At 42.9% G+C, this 26218-nt stretch overlaps 1 protein-coding gene across 4 annotated transcripts in view; it reads right to left on the bottom strand.

Annotated features, from left to right (window-relative positions):
* Positions 1-26218, bottom strand: part of CCSER2 (coiled-coil serine rich protein 2) — a 230710-nt gene that overhangs the window by 89938 nt on the left and 114554 nt on the right. For all 4 annotated transcript variants that reach the window (XM_075348981.1, XM_075348982.1, XM_075348979.1 and 1 more), the window contains exon 5: positions 5986-6130. In XM_075348981.1, the coding sequence (XP_075205096.1) occupies positions 5986-6130 (145 nt within the window). The remainder of the gene's footprint in view (positions 1-5985; positions 6131-26218) is intronic.

The following is a 26218-nucleotide window of genomic DNA, read 5'->3' as shown; positions in this document are numbered from 1 at the left end:
GGGTTGTGGGGGGGGTAGGAGCGGGGTCGCACAAGCAATAATGGCAAACATCCTAAAGGTATGGCCCCAGAGAATCTGTAAAACATGCCACCTTGGCAATGATCAAGAAAATCAGCAGTAAATATAAAGGACGCTATCTATGGAATCGTATGGAGAATTTATATAATAAAAAAAAATACTAAGGGGAGGAGCGTCAATAAAATAACAGCACACAGTGGCCGCGAGGTCTCTATATCTATGTGTCAGCAAAAGTGGTCATGGCCGTCTCCTTGTCTTCCATAGAAGTGAATTATATGGAATAGGCCGGCTTACTGTGTGGTTTCTGTAAATCCCATTCACTTCAATGGGAGCTGTGGAAAAAGCTTTGCTCAGCCCAATCATCTGCACATGAAGACAGATAATCAAGGTGGGGATAGCACTCTAAATTTGTAAATAAAATCAATGGAAACCGCATATTCCCAGACTCAGCTTGTATCCCACTATTTTATACTGCCCTGACACAGGCTACCCTGAGAACGAACAGCACAGCAGGTTGCGTCCACAGATTGTCAGTCATCAGTTACTTATACCAATTACAGTGGGTATGGAAAGTATTCAGACCCCTTTAAATTTTTCACTCTTTGTTTCATTGCAGCAATTTGGTAAATTTTAAAAAAAAGTTGTGTTTTTTTCTCTCATTAATGTACACTCTGCACCTCATCTTAACAGAAAAAAACTGAAATGTAGACAGTTTTGCAAATTTATTATAAAAACCCCCCTGAAATATCAGATGGGCATAAGAATTCAGACCCTTTGCTCAGTATTGAGTAGAAGCATTTTTTTGAGCTAGTACAGCCATGAGTCTTCTTGGGGATGATGCAACAAGTTTTTCACACCTGGATTTGGGGATCCTCTGCAATTCTTCCTTGCAGATCCTCTCCAGTTCCGTCAGATTGGATGGTGAACGTTGGTGGACAGCCATTTTCAGGTCTCTTCAGAGATGCTCAATTGGGTTTAGGTCAGGGCTCTGGCTGGGCCAGTCAAGAATGGTCACAGTATTGTTCTGAAGCCACTCCTTTATTATTTAAGCTGTGTGCTTAGTCATTGTCTTGTTGGAAGGTGAACCATTAGCCAAGTCTGAGGTCCAGAGCACTCTGGAAGAGGTTTTCTTCAAGAATATCTCTGTACTTTGCCACATTCATCTTTCCTTCAATTGCAACCAGTCATCCTGTCCATGCAGCTGAAAAACACCCCCATAGCAAGATGCTGCCACCACCATGTTTGTATTAAGCAGGTGATGAGCAGTGCCTGCTTTTCTCCACACATACCGCTTAGAATTACCACCAAAATGTTCTATCTTCATCTCATCAGACCAGAGAATCTTATTTCTCATAGTCTGGAAGTCCTTCATGTGTTTTTTTTTTTTTTTTGCAAACTCTATGTGGGCTTTCATATGTCTTGCACTGAGGAGAGGCTTCAGTCAGGCCACTCTGCTATAAAGGCCCAACTGGCGGAGGGCTGCAGGGATAGTTGACTTTGTGGAACTTTCTCCCATCTCCCTACTGCAACTCTGGAGCGCAGCCACAGTGATCTTGAGGTTCTTCTTTACCTCTTTCACCAAGGCGCTTCTCTCACGATTGCTCACTCTAGAAAGAGTTTTGGTTGTCCCAAACTTCTTCCATTTAAGGATTATGGAGGCCACTGTGCTCTTAGGAGCCTTGAGTACTGCAGAAATTCTTTTAAAACCTTGGCCAGATCTGTGCCTTGAAACAATTCTGTCTCTGAGCTCCTTGGGCTGTTCCTTTGACCTCATAATTCTCATTTGGTCTGACATGCACTGTGAGCTGTGAGGTCTTATATAGACAGAGGTCTGCCTTTCCAGATCAAGTCCTATCAGTTTAATTTAGCACAGCTGGACTCCAATGAAGGAGTAGAACCATCTAAAGGAGGATCACAAGAAAATGGACAGCATGTGACTTCAATATGAGTGTCTGAGCAAAGGGTCTGAATACTTATGACCATGTGATATCAGTATTTATTGTTTAATACATTTGCAAAAATTTCTAAATTTGTTTCATTTTTGTGTCAAGATGGGTGATGGGGTGCAGAGTGTACATTAATCAGAAAAAATGAACTTTTTTTGAATTTACCAAATGGCTGCAATGAAACAAGAGTGAAACATTTAAAGGGGTCTGAATACATTCTGTACCCACTGTAGACAATTAATACGGCCAGAAATACTATTGTCAGTTTTGCAAAATTACCAATATCCTTGTGTGTAAAATAAACATATATCACATATCCTGGTTGCGGCTTTTCAGAGTCGGTGGAATGGGCTCCGCCATCTAAAACTACTAAATATTCTAAACGGATGTAATAGGTAAATGGCCGATAACCGCCCATGAAGGCAGCTGCACAACAAACTTTGGCTGTCAGGGATGGATTATTACATGTCATCGTGTAGCGAGATGATATAATATAGAAAAGAGAATATATTCAGGATCACAGGAGATTGTGCACATTAAAGGCAACCGGACATCAGAAAATTGCCATTTACATTGATCTCATGCTCCTGCTGCTAACTACCATGATGTTTGTAGCTAAACTATATATTTTAAGGTTTTGCTATTGTTCTAAAGTAAAAACTTGCCTTTGTGAGTGACAAAATATTATCCGCAGCCATCGGGGCAGTACAGTATCCTGGCCAAAAGTCACAGTGTCATGGTTTGAAAAACTTCCTTTTCTTTTGATTGATCGCTCCAGCCGTGTGACGTCATCGCGGATGTCTCTAGAATCCTCAACAGACTTTATGTGATCCGGGCTGAGAACACCTCTGTCATTCCCAATGAGCTTGGTGAGGCTGAGATGTTTACACCTCAGTTCAATGTACATGGTGATCTAAGCCTGGGTCACAGGTGTTCGCTGGATTTAAAGTGAAGAAGAACCACAGCACTTCTGTGCATAAGGTGCCCAAGTGGGATCCAATCCCGTAACCAGTAGTGTAATGAGACTTGGCGCTCACATAGTTGAAAGGATATGACGAACAGCGCCACTGACCTCCACAGCGGTGGACACCGCAGCCTATACATGCGCTGCTCTCCTGATGCTCGATTACTTCTGAAATCCGCACACTGAGGAAGGTCTGAATAAGAGCAAAATGTTCGCCTTTGCTTTGGATTGCTCTTCATTATTAAAACATCATCCCCTTCCCACCATATGACTGCTAAGTCTCTTTACATTGCGCACGGCTCCAGAGACATCGGTGCGGACGTCACCCGGCAGGAGCGATCAAAGGGAAAGGACGTTTTTTGAAACCATGACTGACTTTTGGCCAGAATGCTGTACTGCCCTGATGGCTTGGGACAATGATTTTCTGCGCACAGAGGCAAGCTTTTACTTTGTAGTTAAACTATTTGTTTTGTACTTTTGCTACGGTTATAAACATCACTGTAATGATCACGTAATTGCCGGCAGGAGCATGCGATTAACTTAATAGGCAATTTTATGATGTCAGGTTCCCTTTAAAAAAATAAACCCCAAATTCTATTTCAGCTAAACCGTTCTTGTGATTGTTCTGGTTTCTCCCAATGTCGATTCTACTTCTTCAACTAAGGACACAGAGAGAGGTTTCCCGGCAAATGGCAAAAAAATGGTTTCATTGTTCGTTTTTCTCTATAAAAGGTTAACACAAATGCAACTCCTGCCTAAGTGGTTACAGAAAGCTCATCTTGCAAAACCAAAACCAAAAAACAAGAAACAGAGAAAAACGCTAAAAAAACCTATGACTGTGACAGCTATGGATAAATGACCAGTCATGTGAATAAGGGCACCCAGAACTGTGATTGTATACAGTATCTGCCAATTTTCTGTGCGTGGATGCTATATATGAATGTGTGCATGTGTGTATGATGATTATGTGTGTAGGTGGACGTAGTGAGCAAATAACATATTAGCATGTGTATATTCTGTGTACTTAATGTGAATGTGTGTGTAAATGTGCGTACGTTTACTACACACATGGTGCCCAACAGAAAGGGGGAAGAGGAAAGTTCTGCACATGGGGCGCCAATATACAGTATATGTGGACTGGGGCTTTGCAAGTGTTCTCAATTATATTAAGTAAATATCATAACAGAATACTAGTGGTTATTGTTGTTCTGTGACATCACTGTATGCATTATATATTTAACTTTAGTACATGGCTTTTATCCATTTACCTTTAAATGTGATGTTGAGTGGTCTGTGTGTCATAACAGTTGCTCTTAGAGGGGTTGTCCAGTTAAATAAAGTTATCACCTATCCACACAATAGGTGTAATGCCTATATAGGCGCTGACCTGCCCTCTCCCCCGGCGGGGATGTTGGCACTCTTGCCTTCCCAGCCGTCCTGTGGTGGCTGTCTTGTCCCCGGTCCAGGCCACTCTCTCCCATGGCCTGCGCAATCCGCAAAGGTCTCCTGGGAATGCCCATAGGGTGCGCACGTGTGCACGCCCCTTTTCTTAAAAGGCCAGTACAGCCTGACCCAGAAGTGACCTATCAGCTCGGCTGTGAGGCTGCAGGTATTTAAGGCACCTTCCTCTTAGGGGAAGTGCCTGGGTAACGAGTTCTATACGTTGCTAGCTCTCAGGTGCTCAGTGCATCTGTGTTTCAGCGCATCACAAGTCCACTACTGCTGCAATGGTCGACGCCAGCCGCTTCCAGTGATATCCACTGCTGCAAGCATCTATGCCGGCCTCCTACCACAGCATCTGCTTCTGCTAGTATCTACATCGGCCTCTGCTACTGCATCCATACATCCCGGCCATAGCCATGAACCCGGGCGCTGCTGTTCCTACCATCTGTGACTATCAGAGTGCGTACCCTTGGGGCCAGCTGTAGCAGCATCAGTCTTTCCGAGTAGCATCCGGTCTCACACCTGCAGTGCAACCCCCTCACCATTAGAGGCTCTGGGGGATATCAGATGTGGTTCTGCAGTCAAGTCCATCTGGGTTTTCTGTGTGCTATGGCCCAGAGAGTCCACTATTCTTCTGATGGTGATTAACCCATTGCTCAGTGAAAGTCTGACTTCTGGGATCCGCAGAATGGGTAACTTTTATTCCAAATGGAAACTTTAAGCCCAGTTCCAAAATGGCACGGTCGGTCGGATGCCAGAACGCTACTCCATTCATTCTATAAAGGGCTGGTGAAAAAAGCCATGCAGCGCTCGCCAGCCAATAGGTAATGAATGAAATAGCATTGCAGGATACACACTGCCACTCCATTGTATAGAGGATAAAGGTTCCCAGTGGTTGGACGAACGCTTATCCCCATCCTGTGACTATTTGATAACTTGTTTTCGCTGGAGTACCCCTTTACTATTATTTGTGACATAATTTACTATCACTCTGTGCCATCACTGTAACAATATTTCAATACGGTGACACTGCAATACCCTTTCCTAGGACTGTACAGTATTTGAAATGTTTTGGGACTTATATGCCTGTTTTGAGCTTTAAATTTGGGCACTAACCCTACTGCGGTTTGCAATTAACTTTTTGGCCTGGGTTCATCAATCAGTTGTCATTAAAATTCTGATGGAAAGCTGAAATACCACAGCCTTTTTTGGAGTAACTTGTAGTTGGAGTTTTTCTACCAGTCTTAAAAAGCTCAGCCAACTTTTTGAAAAACAGGCAAATTTTTGTAGGGAGAGGGAAGAAGAATGTCCAAGAGTGGCGGAAAAAATCATGATAATTCACTACACAAAAGTGGCGTCAATTACGACAGAAATGCACTCCAGGAACCTTATGGTGGCACACCGTAGATGTAAGTTGATCCAAGACTGTTATGCTAAAGGTCCACCTTGTTGGATCAGGGCCTTTGTGAATAAACCCTGCACTAAAACATTACAGGGTAGTGGTATGAGGTGACACATCTACTGTTATGGATGTGGTCTTTGATATATACCTTGGCTGGGAAGATCTTCTTATTGAGATCACTTTTAATCCTTGAGAAGATTTCACAAACCTACCTGCCATTGTGGTAGTGGTCAGGATTGCTCAAGTGGTACTGCTCTTGCCCATTTAGACGTGGAGGTGCCCTTTTCCAAAACACTTGCTGTTGCTGCCGCAAACTCCGATCAGTTCGTTCAAAATGGCTCATATTTTCAACTTTCCCTGAAATAGATAAGTAAATAGATAGCAATGCTAGTATCAAGTCTTGGCTACAATAACAATGAACTGGTCATCGGAAACCCACTGAAACATACAAGCTCGGGCTGCGTGTAGGGGAGATGTGTGTATGGCAGATACTTTGGCTGCTTAGTTATTTAAGTTAGTTTAAGTTTTAACACCTAATGTGTACAGTGCATATTGGAGAGATAAATATCTGTCAGTGTCAAATAGGTATATTAGTATTGTGTATATAGAACAAAAAAAATTGTAGCAGAAATCAGAGCAAGCAATTTCAAAGGATGTTCGGGAGATGTAGTGGAAAAACAAGAGGCAGATATGTCCGATGTAGCAGAACTATGCCAGTCAGAAGCAGAAGGGGGTGCTATATCCAGATGTGGTACAGGGGGAAGACCGGTGGGGGCAGAATAGAGGGCAGGCCGCAAGGGGAGGCACAGAGGGAAGAATGCCATGGGTGGCACAGAGGGAAGACTGGTAGGTACACCAGAAGTGAGATTTTCATGTGTAGCAGAAAGGAGATTTCCAGGTGTAGTAAGAGAGGGAAGGATGTCATGCGTAGCAGAGTACAGACTTTCAGGTGCAGCAGAGTATAGATTTTAAGTGCAGAGTATAGATTTTATGTGCAGCAGAGTATAGCTTTCAGGTGTAGCAGAATATAGATTTCAGGTGTAGCAGAATATAGATTTCAGGTGTAGCAGAGTATAGATTTCAGGTTTTAGCAGAATATAGATTTCAGGTTTTAGCAGAATATAGATTTCAGGTGTAGCAGAATATAGATTTCAGGTGTAGCAGAATATAGATTTCAGGTTTTAGCAGAATATAGATTTCAGGTGTAACAGAATATAGATTTTAGGTGCCGCAGAGTATAGATTTTAGGTGTAGCAGATTATAGACTTTCAGGTGTAACAGAGTATAGACTTTTAGGTGTAGCAGAGTATAGATTTTCAGATGTAGAGTATAGACTTTCACGTTTAGTAAGGCTACTTTCACACATCAGTTTTTTGCCATCAGGTTCAATCCGGAAAAAAACGGGTAAAACGGATCCAGTACCGCATCCGTTTTTTCCCCATAGACTTGCATTGTTACCGGATTGTACCGGATGGCTTTGCGGTGCATCCGTTTTTTTCCGGATGCGGCAAAATAAATAAATGCGGCGGCCGGAGGCAACGTAGCTTGCAACGTTTTTTTGTCCGGCAAAAAAAACGCATCGCGCCGGATCCGGCGCGATACGGCGTGTTTTACAATAGAAGCCTATGGACGCCGGATCCGGCGTAATGCGGTAAAAAACGGATGCGGCCGCCGGATCCGTTTTTGTTAACTGCGCATGCACCAATGTAATTAACAAAACGGATCCAGCCAAAAACCGGACGAAAAGGATGCAAAAACGGATGCAAACCGTATCCACCGGATCCGTTTTTTAACGGATCCGGTATAACGGATCCGTTAAAAAAACGGATCCGGTGGATACGGTTTTCACTTTTTTTTCAGGATCCGTTGGATCAGGAAAAAAAAGGACTGTGCCTGAATACAGAAAACTGATGTGTGAAAGTAGCCTAAGAGAGGGAAGGATATGATGCATAGCTGTAAGGGAAGACTGTCAGGTATAGCAGATTTTGGGGTGTAGCAGAACTTTTCAGGGGTAGCAGGGAAGTTCTAGTCATTTATTGCATCTCAGAAATATAACATTGTGCCATCTACAGGCTAATAATGAACTGCACACATCGTACAACATCATAATGTTAAAGATATAAACAAGTTGATATTGCGCATGAGATGACAGTTGAGCTCTGCTACATCTGCTGTTTTCCCCTGCTTCAGCAGTCTGCATACATGACACCTACCAGCATCTACATACTTTTACTGGTCTCTAGTCTACAAGTCCGCTCCTCTAAGAATAATAACTATTTCTCTTCCCCAAGATTTCCTGCAGCAGATGTTTCCTCGTCAGAGGGTTAGAAATATTTCATGCTGCGACCCAGCGCTGGCTTCTGCCATGTAACAAGCCTCTGTATACATATATTTATACGTCTCATACTATAAAAGGTTGGAAAAGTCCACAGATCGGGACATCAATAAGAGCAGAAGAAACCGAGACTTTGTGAATAGTAGGAAACTTAGCAATGTATGCGGAGCTTTCCTGGAATCAGCTACTTACCCACAGCGCAGCGCCACACAAGGGAAGCATTGTGTCATCCTCCAGCGACTCCTCACTATTACATACAAGACATTTAAACAAACAGGCCTTCCTTCCTACTGAATTCCCACCCTTCGTGTGGCTGGGAATACGGCCCAGTTTTGTCCTGTGACTTGGAAAAAAACCCAGCCCTAACTAACCATTTGCATAGTTAGCAAGCTAGACTGGAGTCTTTAAATAGCTGCTTCTGTCAGAGGCGAGGCGCTGGACGGGGAAGGCCGGGTGCAGATATTTACTTTTACCCAGTAAATTCCTAGACGGCCTTGCTAGATATAGAGATAAAAGGAAGACAGCTAAAATGTAACCAGCACTGCTGGAAATGACACTGCCAGGAGCAGGGGCTGAGATCACTCCTGTAAAGAACAGGTTAAAGAAGCGAAGCGGGGCTCTTCATGTAAAGTCATGCTCCGGGGTTTAGTGCAAGCCTAAAACATTCATTAATTAGCATCTGCGCAGCTACAAAGGCTTAACGAGTGGTGGAGAGATAAATAGCACACATTAATATGATCACTATGGCGCGCTCAATCCCATAAGCTAGGGCCAAATGAATCACCAGTAAAGTAGGAAGATCAAGCCATGGGTAACCGCGTTCAGGAATATTCACCATATATCAAGTTACAATTAGTGATAAATGTTCATGTAGTTCACAGAGAAATCCACGTTTTTCTAAATATGTAAATGAGCTGTTGAGATCTCTGGGCCAGATACGATCTCATGAGAATTTTTCTCCAGGGCTTATTGTAGATGAAAGAGGAAGTTATCAGTGAGACATGTAATGACTGACAGTCCGTTTTCCTGATTAATAATAATAATAATAATAAAGTTTATATAGCGCCAACATATTCCGCAGCACTTTACAATCAGGTGGGGGGTTGTATAGACAAAAACAGGACAAAATAGTACATAATTCAACAGCTACAGTAAGAATGAGGGCCCTGCTCGAAAGCTTACAATCTATGGGGAATAAGGGGGACACAAAAGGTGAAGCACACTTGTAGATCTGGCCGGCCATCATTATGCTAGATTATTGGTTACATATAAAGATGAATGATCTGGTCTTTAGACAGTAACCTTTTGGGTGCCCTTACGTGCTATTGGTTGTATGTAGGATATGAGGACAGAAATAGGAGAGAGAAGGTTACGAGTAGCATTTAGAAGGTGGGACGGGGGAGAGTTAGGTTAGTAAGTTATTATGATAAGCTTGTCTGAAGAGATGTGTTTTTAATGTACACTTAAAAACTTGGGGGCTGGATATTAGTCGCATTCTTTGGGGTAGTGCATTCCAGAAAACTGGCACGGCACGAGAAAAGTCTTGGAGACGGAGGTGTGAGGTTCATATTATGGAGGATGTTAGTCTAAGATCATTTGCGGAACGAAGGGGGCGGGTAGGATGATAGACAGCGATGAGGGATGAGATATATGGTGGTGCAGAGCTGTGGAGAGCTTTGTGGGTGACGGATATGAGTTTGTATTGTATTCTGTAGCTGATAGGTAGCCAGTGTAGTGACTGGCACAAGGTAGAGGCATCGGTGTAGCGGCTGGACAGGAATATGACCATGGCTGCTGCATTCAAGATGGATTGGAGAGCGGAGAGTTTGGTCCGAGGGAGACCAATCAAAGAGTTGCAGTAATCCAGGCGGGAATGAATGAGAGCGACAGTAAGGGTTTTTGCAGTTTCGAAAGTAAGAAATGGTTGGATTCTGGAGATGTTTTTGAGATGTAGGTGACATGTGCGAGTGAGTGATTGTATATGGGGAATGAAGGAGAGTTCTGAGTCAAATACAACCCCAAGACAGCGAGCATACCGGTTGGGAATAATGATTTACATGTTTCACACAGGTAACGCCCCCTTTCATTTAATATAAGCTCTGCAGAGATCAGATTGTAGTCCATAGAGCCTAACAGCTCATTTACATAAAAGACAAGTGTAGATTTCTCTGGAATAAGACATCAGATGGCAAATATCAATATATCACATAGCTTCCTATGAGCTGTGTGCCCATATATAAGGTTTAGGAGGGTTGATCTACTGACAAATTTACTTTAACCCCTTCACGACCTTGGCTGTACTAGTGCATCCAAGATCGTATCCCTCCTTTGATGTGGGCTCACGTGCAGAGTCCGCATGTTGCCTCTAACAGCGGCAAGTAGATGTGGGATCCACCTGCGCCTATTAAGTAGTTAAATCCTGTTGTCAATCTCTGACAGCAGGATTCAACATGTGCTGGTGGGTAGCACGCCATTCCTCACTCCCGTTGGCGGCCCAATGTTATCACAGATCGCTGATAGGCTGTAAGCAGTATGTATGCTGTACAAAGCTGTGCTGATGCACTGCTCTGTACAGCATAAGCGATTGGATGAGTAAAAACAATATAAAATGTGAGAAAAAAAAAAAAACACAGAAGTTCAAATCACCCTCCTTTTGACCCATTGAAAATAGAACAATGAAAACAAAATCCACAAACTGTGTTTCCCCAAAAATAAGACCGACCCCAAAAATAAGCCCTAGTAGGAATTTTCAGCCTTTTTGGACTATGTTTAAAGGGAACCTGTCACCAGATTTGGTGACTATAAGCTGCGGCCACCACCACTGGGCTCTTATATACAGCATTCTAACATGCTGTATATAAGAGCCCAGGCCTCTGTGTAGAACGTAAAAATCACTTTATAATACTCCCCTAAACGGTCAATGCGGTGCAGACTGGTCAGATAGGTGACTCCGTTCTCCGGGTCCGGCGCCTCCTCTTTTGACCATCTTTGTCGTCCTTCTTCTGAAGCCTGCGTGCATGATGCGTCCTATGTCATGCACACTAGCCAGCGCTGAGGTCCTGCGCAGGCAAACTTTGATCTTCCCTGAGCAGGGCAGATCACAGTATTGTAGTGCGCCTGCCGGCTCGTGTGCCTGACGTAGGACGCGTGATGCACCCAGGCTTCAGAAGGAGGACAAAGATGGCCAAAAGAGGAGGCGCCGGACCCGGAGAACGGAAACACCCATCCAACCAGCTGCACCTCACCGACCATTTAGGTGACTATTACAAAGTGATTTTTACATTCCATACAGTGGCCTGGGCAAGACCCCAGTGGTGGTAGCCGCAGCTTAGAGTTACCAAATCTGGTGACAGGTTCCCTTTAATATATAAGCCCTACTCCAAAAATAAGCCTTATTTGCAGTTCAATATTGAAGAGTCCAGGCAGCTAAAAAAGTTAAAGAATGCTGCACGACACTTCGTGAAAGAAAGCCGACTGCAGCAAAACAAATTGCATTCACCAGACCCTAAACAACTGGGTAGCTGGCAAGAGCCGACGTTGGTTCCCCAGAATCACTCCGCTCTAACTCCACGCGAGTGATACTGCTTCCGGACAGTAGAGGGAGCCAACTACTTGGAATGCAGGCAGGCCTGACAGTGATGCAGATTTTTATGTGATAGGTCATTTAGGTCTGTTTTATTTGGGGGTAAAAAGTAGACATAGAATAATAATTTTAAAAATAAAATGAAAATTAAAATATATATACAGTATATATACTGTATACAAATTACAAAGTAGATGGCACCACACACAACAAAAAATTGGGCAGCAAAGTTGGCTCAGTGGTTAGCATCACAGTCTTGCAGGTTTGGGGTCCTAGACTCAAATCCCAACAACATCTGTAAGGAGTTTGTATGTTCTCCCCATGTTTGTGCAGGTTTTCCGGTTTCCTCCCACACTCCAAAGACCATACTGATATGATACATCATTTCGATTGTGAGCCTCTATGGGGACAGTGATGATCACATCTGTAAAGCGCAGTGGATTTAACAGCGCTATATAAGTGAATAAAATAAATAAAAATGTAAGAAAATATAAGATTACTGTAACAACCCTAAATAGAGTATTCATCAAATCATGTATAAGTATTACAATTATAAAAGGATATCTTTACTTGTATCAAATGTCTCAAAAGGGTTAAAAACAAGAAAAATGTCTTCATGGCTATACCTCATTTGTGAATAAATGTTGATATTTTGTTCAAAATTAAATGTGGACTGTTGTTCATGGAAAATGAAGACATCCCCTGAAAATAAGCCCTAGCGCATTTCTCAGACCAAAAAATAATATATGATCCTGCCTTAATTTTGGGGAAACATTAGATTTCGTGTCTCCACGTTCAAATCTATCCGATCTATCAAAATATAACATAAATTAATCTAAAGGGCGCAATGAAAGAAAAACAAAAACGAATTACGCATTATTATTTGCCGCAACTTTAAAATAAGAGGCAATCAAACCCCAAAATGGTTAAAAATGTCAGCTCAGGATGCAAAAAATAAGCCATCACTGAGCCCCAGACCCTGAAAAATGAGAACACTACAGGTCTCTGAAAATGACGCCAAAACCACAATTCTTTTTTTGACAAATTTCTCCATAAATATATACCGTATTTTTCGCTTTATAAGACGCACTTTTGTTCCCCCCAAATTTTGGGGGAAAGTAGGGGGTGCGTCTTATAAACCGAATATACAGATTATATATTGCAGGGTCCAGGGGAGGTGGAGGCCGCTCTGGAGCGGTGCTGGGGGGGCTGGGGGGGTTGGCAGAGGCTTGTGAAGCTGCAGGCGGCAGCCTTTGATCTCCTGCACCCGCTCATATAATATGCACAGCCGCTGTCCACCACCATGGTGCTGAAACTGCACCGCGGCGATGGGCTGGGGGAGCTGCGCATATTATCTGCCTGTGCTTACCTTTGATCGCACATGCCCCCTCCCCCTGTGTTAGCTATGGCCCCCATGCTGCTGCCCATAGTAAAATAATAAACTCTTTACTCACCTCCTCCAGCGTGTCTGCCCGGTCTCCCTCCTGCTGCTGTGATCTTGAACGCAGAGATATCTCTCTGCTGTCCCGATCACATGACTGGCACTAGAACCAGGAAGTAGGAAGTGCAGGAGACACTGGAGGAGCTCAACCCCGAGGAGGGTGACACCAGACAGGACACTGCTGCAGAAGGTAAGGAGTTTATTTTACTAAAAGCAGCAACATGGGGGCGATATCTAACAGTGGGCCTGTGTGCCTGCAAACAGTGGGCCTGTGTGCCTGCAAACAGTGGGCCTGTGTGCCTGCAAACAGTGGGCCTGTGTGCCTGCAAACAGTGGGCCTGTGTGCCTGCAAACAGTGGGCCTGTGTGCCTGCAAACAGTGGGCCTGTGTGCCTGCAAACAGTGGGCCTGTGTGCCTGCAAACAGTGGGCCTGTGTGCCTGCAAACAGTGGGCCTGTGTGCCTGCAAACAGTGGGCCTGTGTGCCTGCAAACAGTGGGCCTGTGGGCCTGCAAACAGTGGGCCTGTGGGCCTGCAAACAGTGGGCCTGTGGGCCTGCAAACAATGGGCCTTTGGGCCTTACTGGGGGACGTGTTCAATATAAGGTGGCCATATCCAGATTAAGGTGGCTAATTTTAGGATGAGGTGGCTATGAGGGACATATACCCTATATTATTTGTTAGACGGACACTGGCATTATAAGACGGACCCCATTTATTAAAAAATTCTCTATTCCTTCATCAAATTTGGGGGTGCGTCTTTTAATCAGGTGCGTCTTATAATCAGGTGCGTCTTATAAAGCGAAAAATACGGTAAATAAAAAAAAAACTATAAGTTTGGTATCTAGGAACTCGTACTGACCTGGGGAACCATAGTGCCAGTTCAGCTTTACCACATAGTGAACATGGCGAATAAAAAACAAAAATCCATTGTAGAATTGCACTTTTTTTTTGCAATTTTACCACACTTGAAATTTTTTCCCATTTTCGAGTACAATATGTGGCAGAACGAAGATATCATACAAAAGTACAACCTGTTCCGCAAAAAACAAGCCTTCACATGGCTATATTAATGGAAATATAAAAAAAGTTATGGCTCTTGGAAGAAAAAAACGAAAATGAAAAACGGAAAATTGCAGGGTGGTGAAGAGGTTACAATCTTGCCTTAATATAGAACCACTGGAGAGAGGATGGTAAGGAGTGCTCCTAATATTAAAGGGAATCTGTCAGTAGGATCATCTCTCCCCAAATTATCTATATGGGCATGTAGGTCATAGGAACCTGAATAAAATGAAACCTTGATATCTGAGATCCAATGCCTTATTCCAGAGCAATGCACTCCTTTCTCATATGTAAATTAGCTGCTCCAGGATATGGGCCGGGCCCTGATCTGCACCAGATTCTGCCCTAGAGTTTATATTAAATATAAACTTCGGAGACAGATTGTCATGCAGATCAGTGTCTGGTCCATAGCCTGGAGCAGCTACACACAAGAAAAGCATGGATTTCTCTGGAATACGATATTGTAGCTATCAAGGTCTCATGTTATTCAGCTTCCTATGACCTGTATGCCCCTATGGATGGCTTAGGAGGTTACTTGTATTAACAGATTCCCTTTAAATAATAAGTAAAAATAATTATATAGCAATAGTGTGAGAAAAAAGAAAAGTGATTTCACATTACAATCTCTATACTTTGATAAAGTATTTTAATTAATTTTAAAATGCGGACCGTGCAAAGACAGTGTTTACATACATGTAAGCCCTTCTTAAGGTACCGTCACACTAAGCGACGCAACCAGCGATCCCACCAGCGAGCTGACCAGGCAGGGAACGTTGGTGCGTCGCTACATGGTCGCTGGTGAGCTGTCAATCAGGCAGATCTCCACAGCGATCAGAGATCAGCCACCAGCCACCTGTGTAACGACGCTGTGCTTCGTAACCACCATGGTACACAACGGGTTACTAAGCAAAGCGCTTTGCTTGGATACCCGATATGTACCTTGGTTACCAGCATCCGCAGCTGCCAGAAGCCGGCTCCCTGCACACGTAACCATGGTACACATTGGGTTACTAAGCAGAGCGCCTTGCTTGGATACCTGATATGTACCTTGGTTACCAGCTTACCGCAGGCTGCCAGAAGCCGGCTCCCTGCACATTCAGATCGTTGGCTCCCGCTGTCAAACACAGTGATGTGTGCTTCACAGCGGGAGAGCAACGACCAAAAAATGGTCCACGACATTCAGCAACGACCGGCGACCTCACAGCAGGGGCCAGGTCGTTGCTGGATGTCACACACAGCAACATTGCTAGCAAGATCGCTGTTGCGTCACAAAAAACGTGACTCAGCAGCGATGTCGCTTAGTGAAACATGGCCTTTAAACCTGATGAAACTGGTATATTTACTTTGAAGGTCCCCATCACAATAGCTTTATAATCCTGATAATAAGATGATCATTTTTTTTTAGTCCAGCAATAGAATGAATAACTCATAAGTCCAAGTATGTTATGTCTCCATTCACCCATCCTGGCTGACAGAGGCAGCTTATACTGAGCAGCATGAGATCGCAGCAGCACGAGGAAGAACACCAGGGAGCTGTCAAACACTAGACAAGGGGAGATTGAGTTAAACTTTCTTAGGCTAAGTTCACACATCCTGTGTTTTGCATCAGTCACAATCCGTCGCCCTGGGGAATTACGGTATCCTGCAAAATATTTTGCAGGAATCCTGTATTTCCCCATAGACTTCTATTAGTGACGGATTGCGACTGATGACCCTGCGTTGCATCCGCTGCGTCGCGGTCCGTCGTTTTTGACTGACCGCCGAGCGGGGAGCAACGCAGAATGTAACGTTTTTCGGGCCGTCAAAATTAACGCGACGCGCAGGAATCCGTCGCCATCCGTCAAGCTTGTAATGCATGTCTATGGTGCTGGATTCCGTCGTAATCCGTCTTACAACGGAATCCAGCGCAGGATTCCGTCATGCTCTACTGAGCATGCCCAGCATGCTTGGCACGCCCACTGGGCTGTCCCAAACACAGACGGATCATGACTGATCCGTCAAAAAACGGACGCACAGCGGATGTAACGGACGCAACTGATCCGTTTTTTCACAGGATTCCTGTGAAAGGAATCCTGTGAAAAACACATCAGTTGCATCAGTTGACATCTTGAAAATGACTGATCCGTTGCTGACGGACCTGACGGATTGAAAACACAGGATGTGTGAACTTAGCCTTATACACTCATTCTCACTTGAATTGATAAATCTATTAGATCTATTTAGTAAAGTGTGCAGCTTTTATTGCGATATCAGGTGAAAAACAGCTTTAAACATGTTAATTAGCAGACTACAAAAGTCTACCATGTGTGAATATACACCAAACAGCATAAGAAGGCTGCCATGTGTGAATATACACCAAACAGCACAAAAAGGCTGCCATGTGTGAATATACACCAAACAGCACAAAACGGCTGCCGTGTGTGACTATGCACCTAACAGCACAAAGTCTGCCATGTGTGAATATACACCAAACAGCATAAGAAGGCTGCTATGTGTGAATATACACCAAACAGCACAAAAAGGTTGCCATGTGTGAATATACACCAAACAGCACAAAAAGGCTGCCATGTGTGACTATACACCAAACAGTACAAAAAGGCTGCCATGTGTGAATATACACCAAACAGTACAAAAAGGCTGCCATGTGTGACTATACACCAAACAGTACAAAAAGGCTGCCATGTGTGAATATACACCAGACAGTACAAAAAGGCTGCCATGTGTGAATATACACCTAACAGCATAAAGTCTGCCATGTGTGAATATACGCCAAACAGTACAAAAAGGCTGCTATGTGTGAATATACACCAAACAGAATAAGAAGACTGCCATGTGTGAATATACACCAAACAGTACAAAAAGGCTGCCATGTGTGAATATACACCAAACAGCACAAAAAGGCTGCCATGTGTGAATATACACCAAACAGCACAAAACGGCTGCCGTGTGTGACTATGCACCTAACAGCACAAAGTCTGCCATGTGTGAATATACACCAAACAGCATAAGAAGGCTGCTATGTGTGAATATACACCAAACAGCACAAAAAGGTTGCCATGTGTGAATATACACCAAACAGCACAAAAAGGCTGCCATGTGTGACTATACACCAAACAGTACAAAAAGGCTGCCATGTGTGAATATACACCAAACAGTACAAAAAGGCTGCCATGTGTGACTATACACCAAACAGTACAAAAAGGCTGCCATGTGTGAATATACACCAGACAGTACAAAAAGGCTGCCATGTGTGAATATACACCTAACAGCATAAAGTCTGCCATGTGTGAATATACGCCAAACAGTACAAAAAGGCTGCTATGTGTGAATATACACCAAACAGAATAAGAAGGCTGCCATGTGTGAATATACACCAAACAGTACAAAAAGGCTGCCATGTGTGACTATACACCAAACAGTACAAAAAGGCTGCCATGTGTGAATATACACCAAACAGTAAAAAAAGGCTGCCATGTGTGAATATACACCAAACAGCATAAGAAGGCTGCCATGCGTGAATATACACCAAACAGCATAAGAAGGCTGCCATGTGTGAATATACACCAAACAGCATAAGAAGGCTGCTATGTGTTAATATACACCAAACAGCATAAGAAGGCTGCCATGTGGGAGTATAAACCAAACAGCATAAAAAGGCTGCAAATGTTTTGCATGGTTGTGGAGTCGGTAAGCCAAACCTCCGACTCAAACTCCTCAATTTCCCTAATTTCGACTCCAACTCCATGACTCCAACTCTCTTATACAAATGAAACCAGACGTTTCCCTATCTATAAAGACACATATGCATGTTTTTCTCACTGACATGAAATCAGAATAATTAAAGAATGTACGTCTGGAACACCATGGTGTGAACAAGGTGTAAAACTCAAAAATTTACAACTAAACAATAGGATAAAGAGTTGCACACCAGTCACAATGTATAGGGGAATAATGAAAAGCAGAACTGCTATGGGAATACTAGACTAAAAAATACAATGGACTATCTGAAAAAAGTGAAAAACATGAAAATGGTATGTGCATAACTGCTATGAATAATAGGAATGAGAGATGTTTAGCCATTGTACTGGTCAATGCAAAGGAGCCCCAAAACCAATCGCCAAGGTGATCTCTATTTTTGGGGTCCTTAACCTACGTGTAACCTCACCTGCAGTTAAACAACTTGCTCTGTATGGGAAGCAAAGGACCATTGGGGCTCCTTTGCATTGACCAGTACAATGGCTAAACATCTCTCATTCCTATTATTCATAGCAGTTATGCACATACCATTTTCATGTTTTTCACTTTTTTCAGATAGTCCATTGTATTTTTCAGTCTAGTATTCCCATAGCAGTTCTGCTTTTCATTATTCCCCTATACATTGTGACTGGTGTGCAACTCTTTATCCTATTATGAAATCAGAATAAACCTTTCCCATTTTAGGTCAATTAGGAACCAAAATCTAATATATAAAGCTGAGTGTATGTATGTCCGCTAAAGGAATCCGCACCGTCGCATGTACAATCACGAAATTGTGCACAGACACCCTATCTGACTCAGGGAACATCAAAGACTATATTTTGAGGGGAAATTTTAACCCCACTTTTTATGGTTATGTACCAAAAAACCTGCCTTCATTTACGTCAATGGAGCTGGGAGCCACAATGCAGCCAGAACTTCAGAAGAATGTTTGTGTGTCACATTGCGCAGCCACACCCTTGAATGGAATATTGGCATGTCACAATGCAGCCAGGGAAAGAGACAGAGACAGACAGGGAAAGACGTAGAGAGACAGAGTGGGAGACAGACAGAGACTGGGAGAGAACCAGTTACTATCCTGGGCAACACCGGGTACTACAGCTATTTATTTCTATGTGCCAAATGCCAGAATATTGAGAGAGAGCGAAAATGTTTGAAGTCATTTTTATTACTTTCTGCAAAGTTAAAACTTTACATACATTTCATTAGTATTTGGTACTATTGTCCTTAAACTGTATGACTTGAGTGAAACGTTATGGATGATCTTCCACAAGCTTCTCACAATAGTTGGTAGGAATTTGAGCCCATTCCCCCTGACAGAATTGGTATAAATGAGCCACGTTTGTAGGTTGCCTTGCTCACAGTGGCCTTTTCAGCTTTGCCCATAAATTTTCAATAGGATTGAGATCAGAACTTTGTGATGAACATTGACTTTGTTATCCTCAATCCACTTTATACCCAGTTTGGCAGTGTGGTTCAGGTCATTGTCCATTTGGAAGACCCATTTCTGCCCGTTTTAAGTTCCTGGCTGAAGTCTTGAGATGTTGCTTCAGTATTGCCCCAATCTCTTTTCCTCATGATGTTATCTATTTTGTGAAGTGCACAAGTCTCTCCAGCAAAACAACCCCACAACATAATGCTACCACCCCAATATTTCTTGGGATGGTATTCTTAGGCTTCAAAGCTTCTCCCTCTTTCCTCCAACTGTAACAATGGTCATTATGGCCAAACAGTTCAATTTAGTTTCATCAGACCAGACATGTTTCCAAAAATTAAGGTCTTTGTTCCTGTGTGCATTTGCAAACATTAATCTGTCTTTGTTATGTTTGTTTTGGAGTAATGGCTTCTTCCTTTCAGCCCATGTTGATGCAGTACTTGTTTTACTGTGCATAATTATACAATCTTACAAGCTTCCGCCAGTATCTTCATAAGGTCTTTTTCTCTTAGGTTGATATGGACATTTCTGACAAAAACACATTCATCTCTGGTACACAGAACCCATCTCTTTCCTGAGCGGTATGATGGCTGGACATTCCCATCTTGTTTGTACTTGCATATAATTGTTTGTAGAGATGAATGAGGCACCTTCAGGTATCTGGAAATTGCACCCAAGGATGAACCAGTCTTGTGCAAGTCCACAATTCTCTTCTGAGATCTGGGCTGATTTATTTTGACTTTCCCATGATTCTACACAATGAAGCAGTGTGTTTTAGGTGTGCATTAAAATATATCCACAGGTGTCTCTCTAATTAACTTGGACGGTTGCAATAAACCTATCAGAAGCTTCCAAACACATGGCATCATCATATGGGCTGTCCCATATGGTTTAAAGGCATAGTGCTCTTAGTGTATGTAAACTTTTGAATTTGCAGAAAGTAATAAAAATACCTTAAACATTCTCTCTTTTTCTCATTATTCTGGCATTTGGCAAATATAAATAATTTTGGATCCTAATTGACCTAAAACGGGAAATATTTATTCTTATTTCATGTCACATAGTGAGAAAAACATGCAGATGGGGCTTTTTTTATCCCAGTATGAGTATAAATGCAGAATATACACAGTAGAAAAAAAGCAGGTCTTCAATTTTAGAGGTATTCACTCCTATGTTATGGAGTTAAGTCTGGCCACTGTGATTACAATAAGGAGCATGGACAAGGTACTTTTGGCTTCTCGTCTGCACAGCGCTGCTCTCATCCACACGCTGCAGGGAGCTGCAGTCCAGCCCATCTAAGTAATCCGGACTTGTTGCAGTTGCCTAAACAGCAAGTGGTTGAGAACGCTGCTGTGCAGGAAAACAAGTGAAAAATCGGACATTCACACCGGTAAATTACATTGTAGCCTAGGTCTATGAATTACTTCCTATTCTACGCAAGCGAATGTGACATTTCATTCACTATGTCAGCAAACATTTTTTAGCCATCTACCAAATTACAACCACAATTCCAGAAATCTTGAGACACTGTAAAATGTAAATTAAAAAAGAAAAAAGAATAATTTGGGAATCACTTGTAGCCACATCGAACAGCATGTCCTCACTGAACTTTCCTTCCACCTCTCATCTAACTTGCTTACTGACGAAGAACAATCTGGCTTCTGTCCTCATACCTCCATTAACTACGTGCCCTAACTACGGTGGCTCAGTGATTAGCATTGTTGCTATGCAGCGCTGGGGTCCTTGGGTTTAAATCCCACCAAAGAGTTTATATGTTCTCCCGGTGTTATTGTGAGTTTCCTCCAGGTTCTCCAGTTTCCTCCTACACTCCAAAGACATACTGAGAGGGAATTTAAATTGTGAGTCCCAATGGAGACAGTAATGCCCATGTCTATAAAGCGCTGTTGAATATGATGGTGCTATATAAGCAATGCATAATAAATAAGTAAATAACCAAAATTACAAATGAGTTACTACCAAAGATAATAGACAATTTACTCCTCCTTCTAGATCTGTCCTCTGCCTTTGACTGAGTGACTAAACTACTCCCTCCTACTCTACAGATCCTCTCTTCCCTTAGCCTGAAAAGACCTTTTTCTCCTGGATCTACTCATACCTCAAAATCTGCACATGTAGCATCTCCAAATTCCATACTACCTCTTCATCCCACCCTTTCAAAGTTGGTGTCCCTCAAGGTTCTGCTTTGGGGACCCCTACTCTTCTCAATCTATATCTTTGGCCTGCAACAACTCAAATACCCATGGCTTAGAGTACTATCTATACGTTGATGACACTCAGATCTAACTTTCAGGCCCAGTTGACAACTTTCTGCTGTCCAGAGTCCCAGAGTGTCTATCAGGTGTATCCTTCTCATCATGCTTCCTAAAGCTCAATGTGGATAAAATCAAACTCATCATCTTCCCTCTATATCCCCTAAACTTCCTTACCTGATCAATCACAATTAGAGATGAGCGAACCCATGGAAATTCGGTTTGGTGGGTGCAGCCGGACTTTTGAAAAAGTTCGGTTTGGGACCCTGACTTGACCTGAACCCCAATGGAAGTCAATAATTGGTCAGTTCGGATGTTAGCCGACATGCAGCCAGCCATAAACAAATCACTTCTAGGGTGGGTGTTTGTGATTTTTCCATTTTTACTTTTTTTTTGGGTGCACACTCTAACAGATCATGCTGTTGTCTCCTCCACTGCGACCTGATGAAACACTGCAAGTGGCTCACATTTGGCTGAGCACCGAGCGTACCTGAGCACAGTGATGCTCGTGTGAGAAGTTTGCATACAAAAAGCACCCAAACTACGAACTCTATTTTCTGTAAACTCTGTGTTCGGTACAAGCACAGTTTGCTCATCTCTAATTACAATAAATGACATCACGCTTTTCCCTGTATTGGAAGTTAGCTGCCTCAGAGTAACCCATGAATCTGGCCTGCTCTTCAAACCACACATCCAAGCACTTACCACCTCCTGCCGTTTCTAACTTATTTTTTTTTCCATAATTCATTGTTTCCTCAGCCTTGAATCTTCTAATAGTACATGCCCTCATCATCTCCTGCCTTGACTACTGCAATATTCCTCCTCTATGGCCTTCCTGCAGACAGTCTCACACCTTTCCAGTTCATGCTTAACTTTGCTGCCCAACTAGTCCACCTCTCTCCTTGCTAATCAACCGCTTCTTCGCTCAGCAAATCAGATTATTGGCTCCCAATTGCTCAACATCTCCAGTTAAAACTACTAACATTGACCTACAAAGCTGTCCATAATCTGTCTCCTCCAAATATCTCCGAAACAACCTCCTGATATCATTCCGCATGTCATCTCCAAAACCTCCTTCGCTCCTCACCCATTTGCATCCAAGACTTCTCCCGAGTATCCCTCATCCTCTGGAATTCTGTGCCACAAAAGGTTCGATTCCACAACAGAATTTGAACACCCATTTCTTAAAAAAAAAAAAAAAAAAAAGCTTACAGTCTGCAAACAGCCCGCCGCCTCCTCATCACCACAAGAGCTGCCCATAACTCCAGACTTGGTCCTTCCCTGATATCTTGTAAACAGTAGGTATGTAAGGGCTTTACACTCTACCCCTCTGTTCCAGTTGGTGAATGTTCATTTGTTCTTTTTAATTTGTATTCTGCATGTAACCAACCTCTTTCTGATGTACAGCACCATGGAATCAATGGTGCTCTTAAAAACATTCACAATAGAAGACAGATCACAAGGTGAAAGTTAGACATTTTTTTTCAAGGGAAATTTAAACATTTAAGCATTTAAACCTGCAGGTGATGAATTAATCAGCATCACTCTTCTACAAAGTCATGCTGTTGCGATGGATGCAATATGTAGTTTAGCATTGTCTTGCTGAAATATGCCAGGCCTTCCCTGAAATAGACATTGTCTGGAAGGGAGCATAGGTTGTTCTAAAATCTCTATATAATGCCCAGCATTGATAGTGCCTTTCCAGATGTGTAAGCTGCCCATTCTTTGACACTAATGTAACCCCATACCTACAGAGATTCAGTCGTTTGAACTGCATGCTGACAAGCTGGATGGCCCCTCTTTTTTGAGTCCGAATAGCATGGTGTACGTAGTTTCCATAACAAATTTTAGACTTTGATTAATCTGACCATAGAACCGTTATCTATTTTGAATCAGTCGATTTTTAATGAGTTTTGGCTCAGAGAAGGCAGTTTTGTTTCTGGAATGTATTGCTCTATGGATTCTTCTTTGTATGATATAGTTGTAACTTGCATTTGTGGATTGCACGGTGATCTGTGTTCACAGAGCCTGATTTCTGGAAAGAAATCGCAAAAATACTGCCTCACGATGACCACTTCAGAGAGAACGCTCAAATTCAAGCACCACTTCAATCCAAAAGGACTGCTGGCCATCGGTATGACAATGCCGCAGAAGAAAACGTTTGGATTGGAAAAGGTAGGTATAAAAAACCAGGTATCTTTATTCCATGCGTTTCAAAACAGATTAAAATCCATGATAGGAGGAGATGAGACCTTCTGACGTGTTTCTGGCGTTGCCGCCCTTAATCAGAATAATCTATGACTAAGGGTGGCAAAGCCAGAAGCATGTCAGGATGTCATCTCCTCCTATCATGGATTTTAATTTTTTTTTTTTTAAACAGATGGAATAAAGATACTGTATTTTTCGTTTTTTAAAGACACACCGGATTGAAAGACGCACCCCAAATTTGGAGAAAAAAAAAAAAAGGTGAAAAAAAAAATATGGGGTCCATTTTATAATCTGGTAGTATCTTACCAAGGAGAAGGGGCAGCAGCGGAGCGGGGGTCACAGGAGGCAGGAGAGGTACTGGAGTCTGGTGATGCTGGCAATGATACAGGAGGCCCAGATATTCACTGGTCTCTGCTCTGTGCGGGGCTGGTGACGCCGCTCTGAGCGGGGCCGGTGACTTGAATCCCTGACCGCCGACATCTTCAGAATGATGGCCCGCCGCACAGAGCAGCCATGCGCCGAGCAGAACAGAGCAGCCGCGCGCCAAGCAGAACAGAGCAGCCGCGCGCCAAGCAGAACAGAACAGAGCAGCCGCGCGCCGAGCAGAGCCGATGCACACAACAGCATCGTACTGACAAGCGCTGGCTCACCCGGTAAGCTATATTTGGATTTTAAGATGCACCCCTCATTTTCCTCCCAAATTTTTGAGAGGAAAAGTGCGTCTTATAATCCGAAAAATACGGTACATATTTTGATTTCTGGAAGTATTCCTGAGCCCATGCAGTGATTTGCAAGACCGAAATCATACCTTGTTACGCAGTTACATCTGAAGGCCCAAAGATCACAAGCATCCAATGTCAGCCTTGTCCCTTGTGCACATGGATTTCTCCAGAATCTCTGAATCTTCTGATATTATGTACTGTAGATGCAAAAACTTGTGAACGAGGGGGGGTATTTTTCATGTTTTTTTGGAGTAAGAACTACTGCACCACAATTGTGAAAAAAGTATACAGTTTTTATTATTACAAAAAATACAAAATACTGGAAATCACATGTGATTGCAGTTAGTGATTAGACATACATAGTTAAAATCCAATTAAATGAGACAGAGAAAAGAAGGTCACAGGGAGGGAGACAGGCTACCCCTTAATTTAATTATGGCACCCAAGGAGGGGAGTCTGTCAGCCTCACATGTGGACCCGGTCCCGACACGTGTTTTGCAGGTGCTTCAACGGGAGACCAGTCTTGGGTGCCATACATACCACAGGTAGGTCCTTCAGGTGCCAATCTCCACCATTGTATGATTTTTTTTATTTTTTTTTCTCTTTATTTGAGATTATGCTATGTACTCGCTGGTGGTGTTACATACCATTGTGTTCAGGCCCTGATTTGGACCTTATCCTGTTGGTTACTTTTCATGTATAAGCACTCCATTACTCTACAATCTTAGGGGATATACCTATGTTTCTCTGGTTATTTATATGGCCGTCTGGGATATAATCTAACTATCCTGTTCCCTGCACAGAAATTAAGGAGTAGCCTGTCTCCCTCCCTGTGACCTTCTTTTCTCTGTCTCATTTAATTGGATTTTAACTATGTCTAATCACTAACTGCAATCACATGTGATTTCCAGTATTTTGTATTTTTTGTAATAATAAAAACTGTATACTTTTTTTTTTTTTACAATTGTGGTGCAGTAGTTCTTACTCCAAAAAAACATGAAAAATACCCCCCTTGTTCACAAGTTTTTGTATGTATTCTATGGGGTTCATGTACACTAGGATCATTATGAGGTTCGCTGTACTTGGTCTTTGTTTTTCTATGTTCTGTAGATGGTTGCACATTCAAAAACGGCAATATTTTTTTGTTGAGGAACGTTATCCTGAAATTCTTACACAATTTTTCACAGATTGGTGAACGTCTGACCATTTTGGCTTCTGAGAGACTCTGCCTCTCTCACATGTTTCGTGTTTCCCCAAAAATAAGACAGGGTTTTAGATTATATTTTGCTTCGAAAGATGGGCTTATGCGGGCGTCACATGAGACGATCTATCGTGCGATAGGTCGTTAGGCTCGCGGTTTTCGTGACGCACATCCGGCATCGCTTGCGACGTCGTCCCGTGTGACACCTATGAGCGTCTGTAAACGATCGCAAATCGGTTACGAATCGCGAATCGTGTACAGGTCTCTCATTTTTTAAAAAAAAACGTTTATTCTACTTTGCACCGGTTGTTCCTCGTACCCCGGGCAGCACACATCGCTCCGTGTGACACCCCGGGAACGATGAACACAGCTTACCTGCGTCCCGATGCACCCACCGGCTATGTGGAAGGAAGGAGGTAGGCGGGATGTTTACAT

The sequence above is a fragment of the Anomaloglossus baeobatrachus genome, chromosome 5, assembly GCF_048569485.1.
Source record: "Anomaloglossus baeobatrachus isolate aAnoBae1 chromosome 5, aAnoBae1.hap1, whole genome shotgun sequence".
In the NCBI taxonomy this organism is placed as follows: Eukaryota; Metazoa; Chordata; class Amphibia; order Anura; family Aromobatidae; genus Anomaloglossus; species Anomaloglossus baeobatrachus.
The sequence above is the reverse complement of the archived record's forward strand: the minus strand, read 5'-3'. Positions and strand labels throughout refer to the sequence as shown.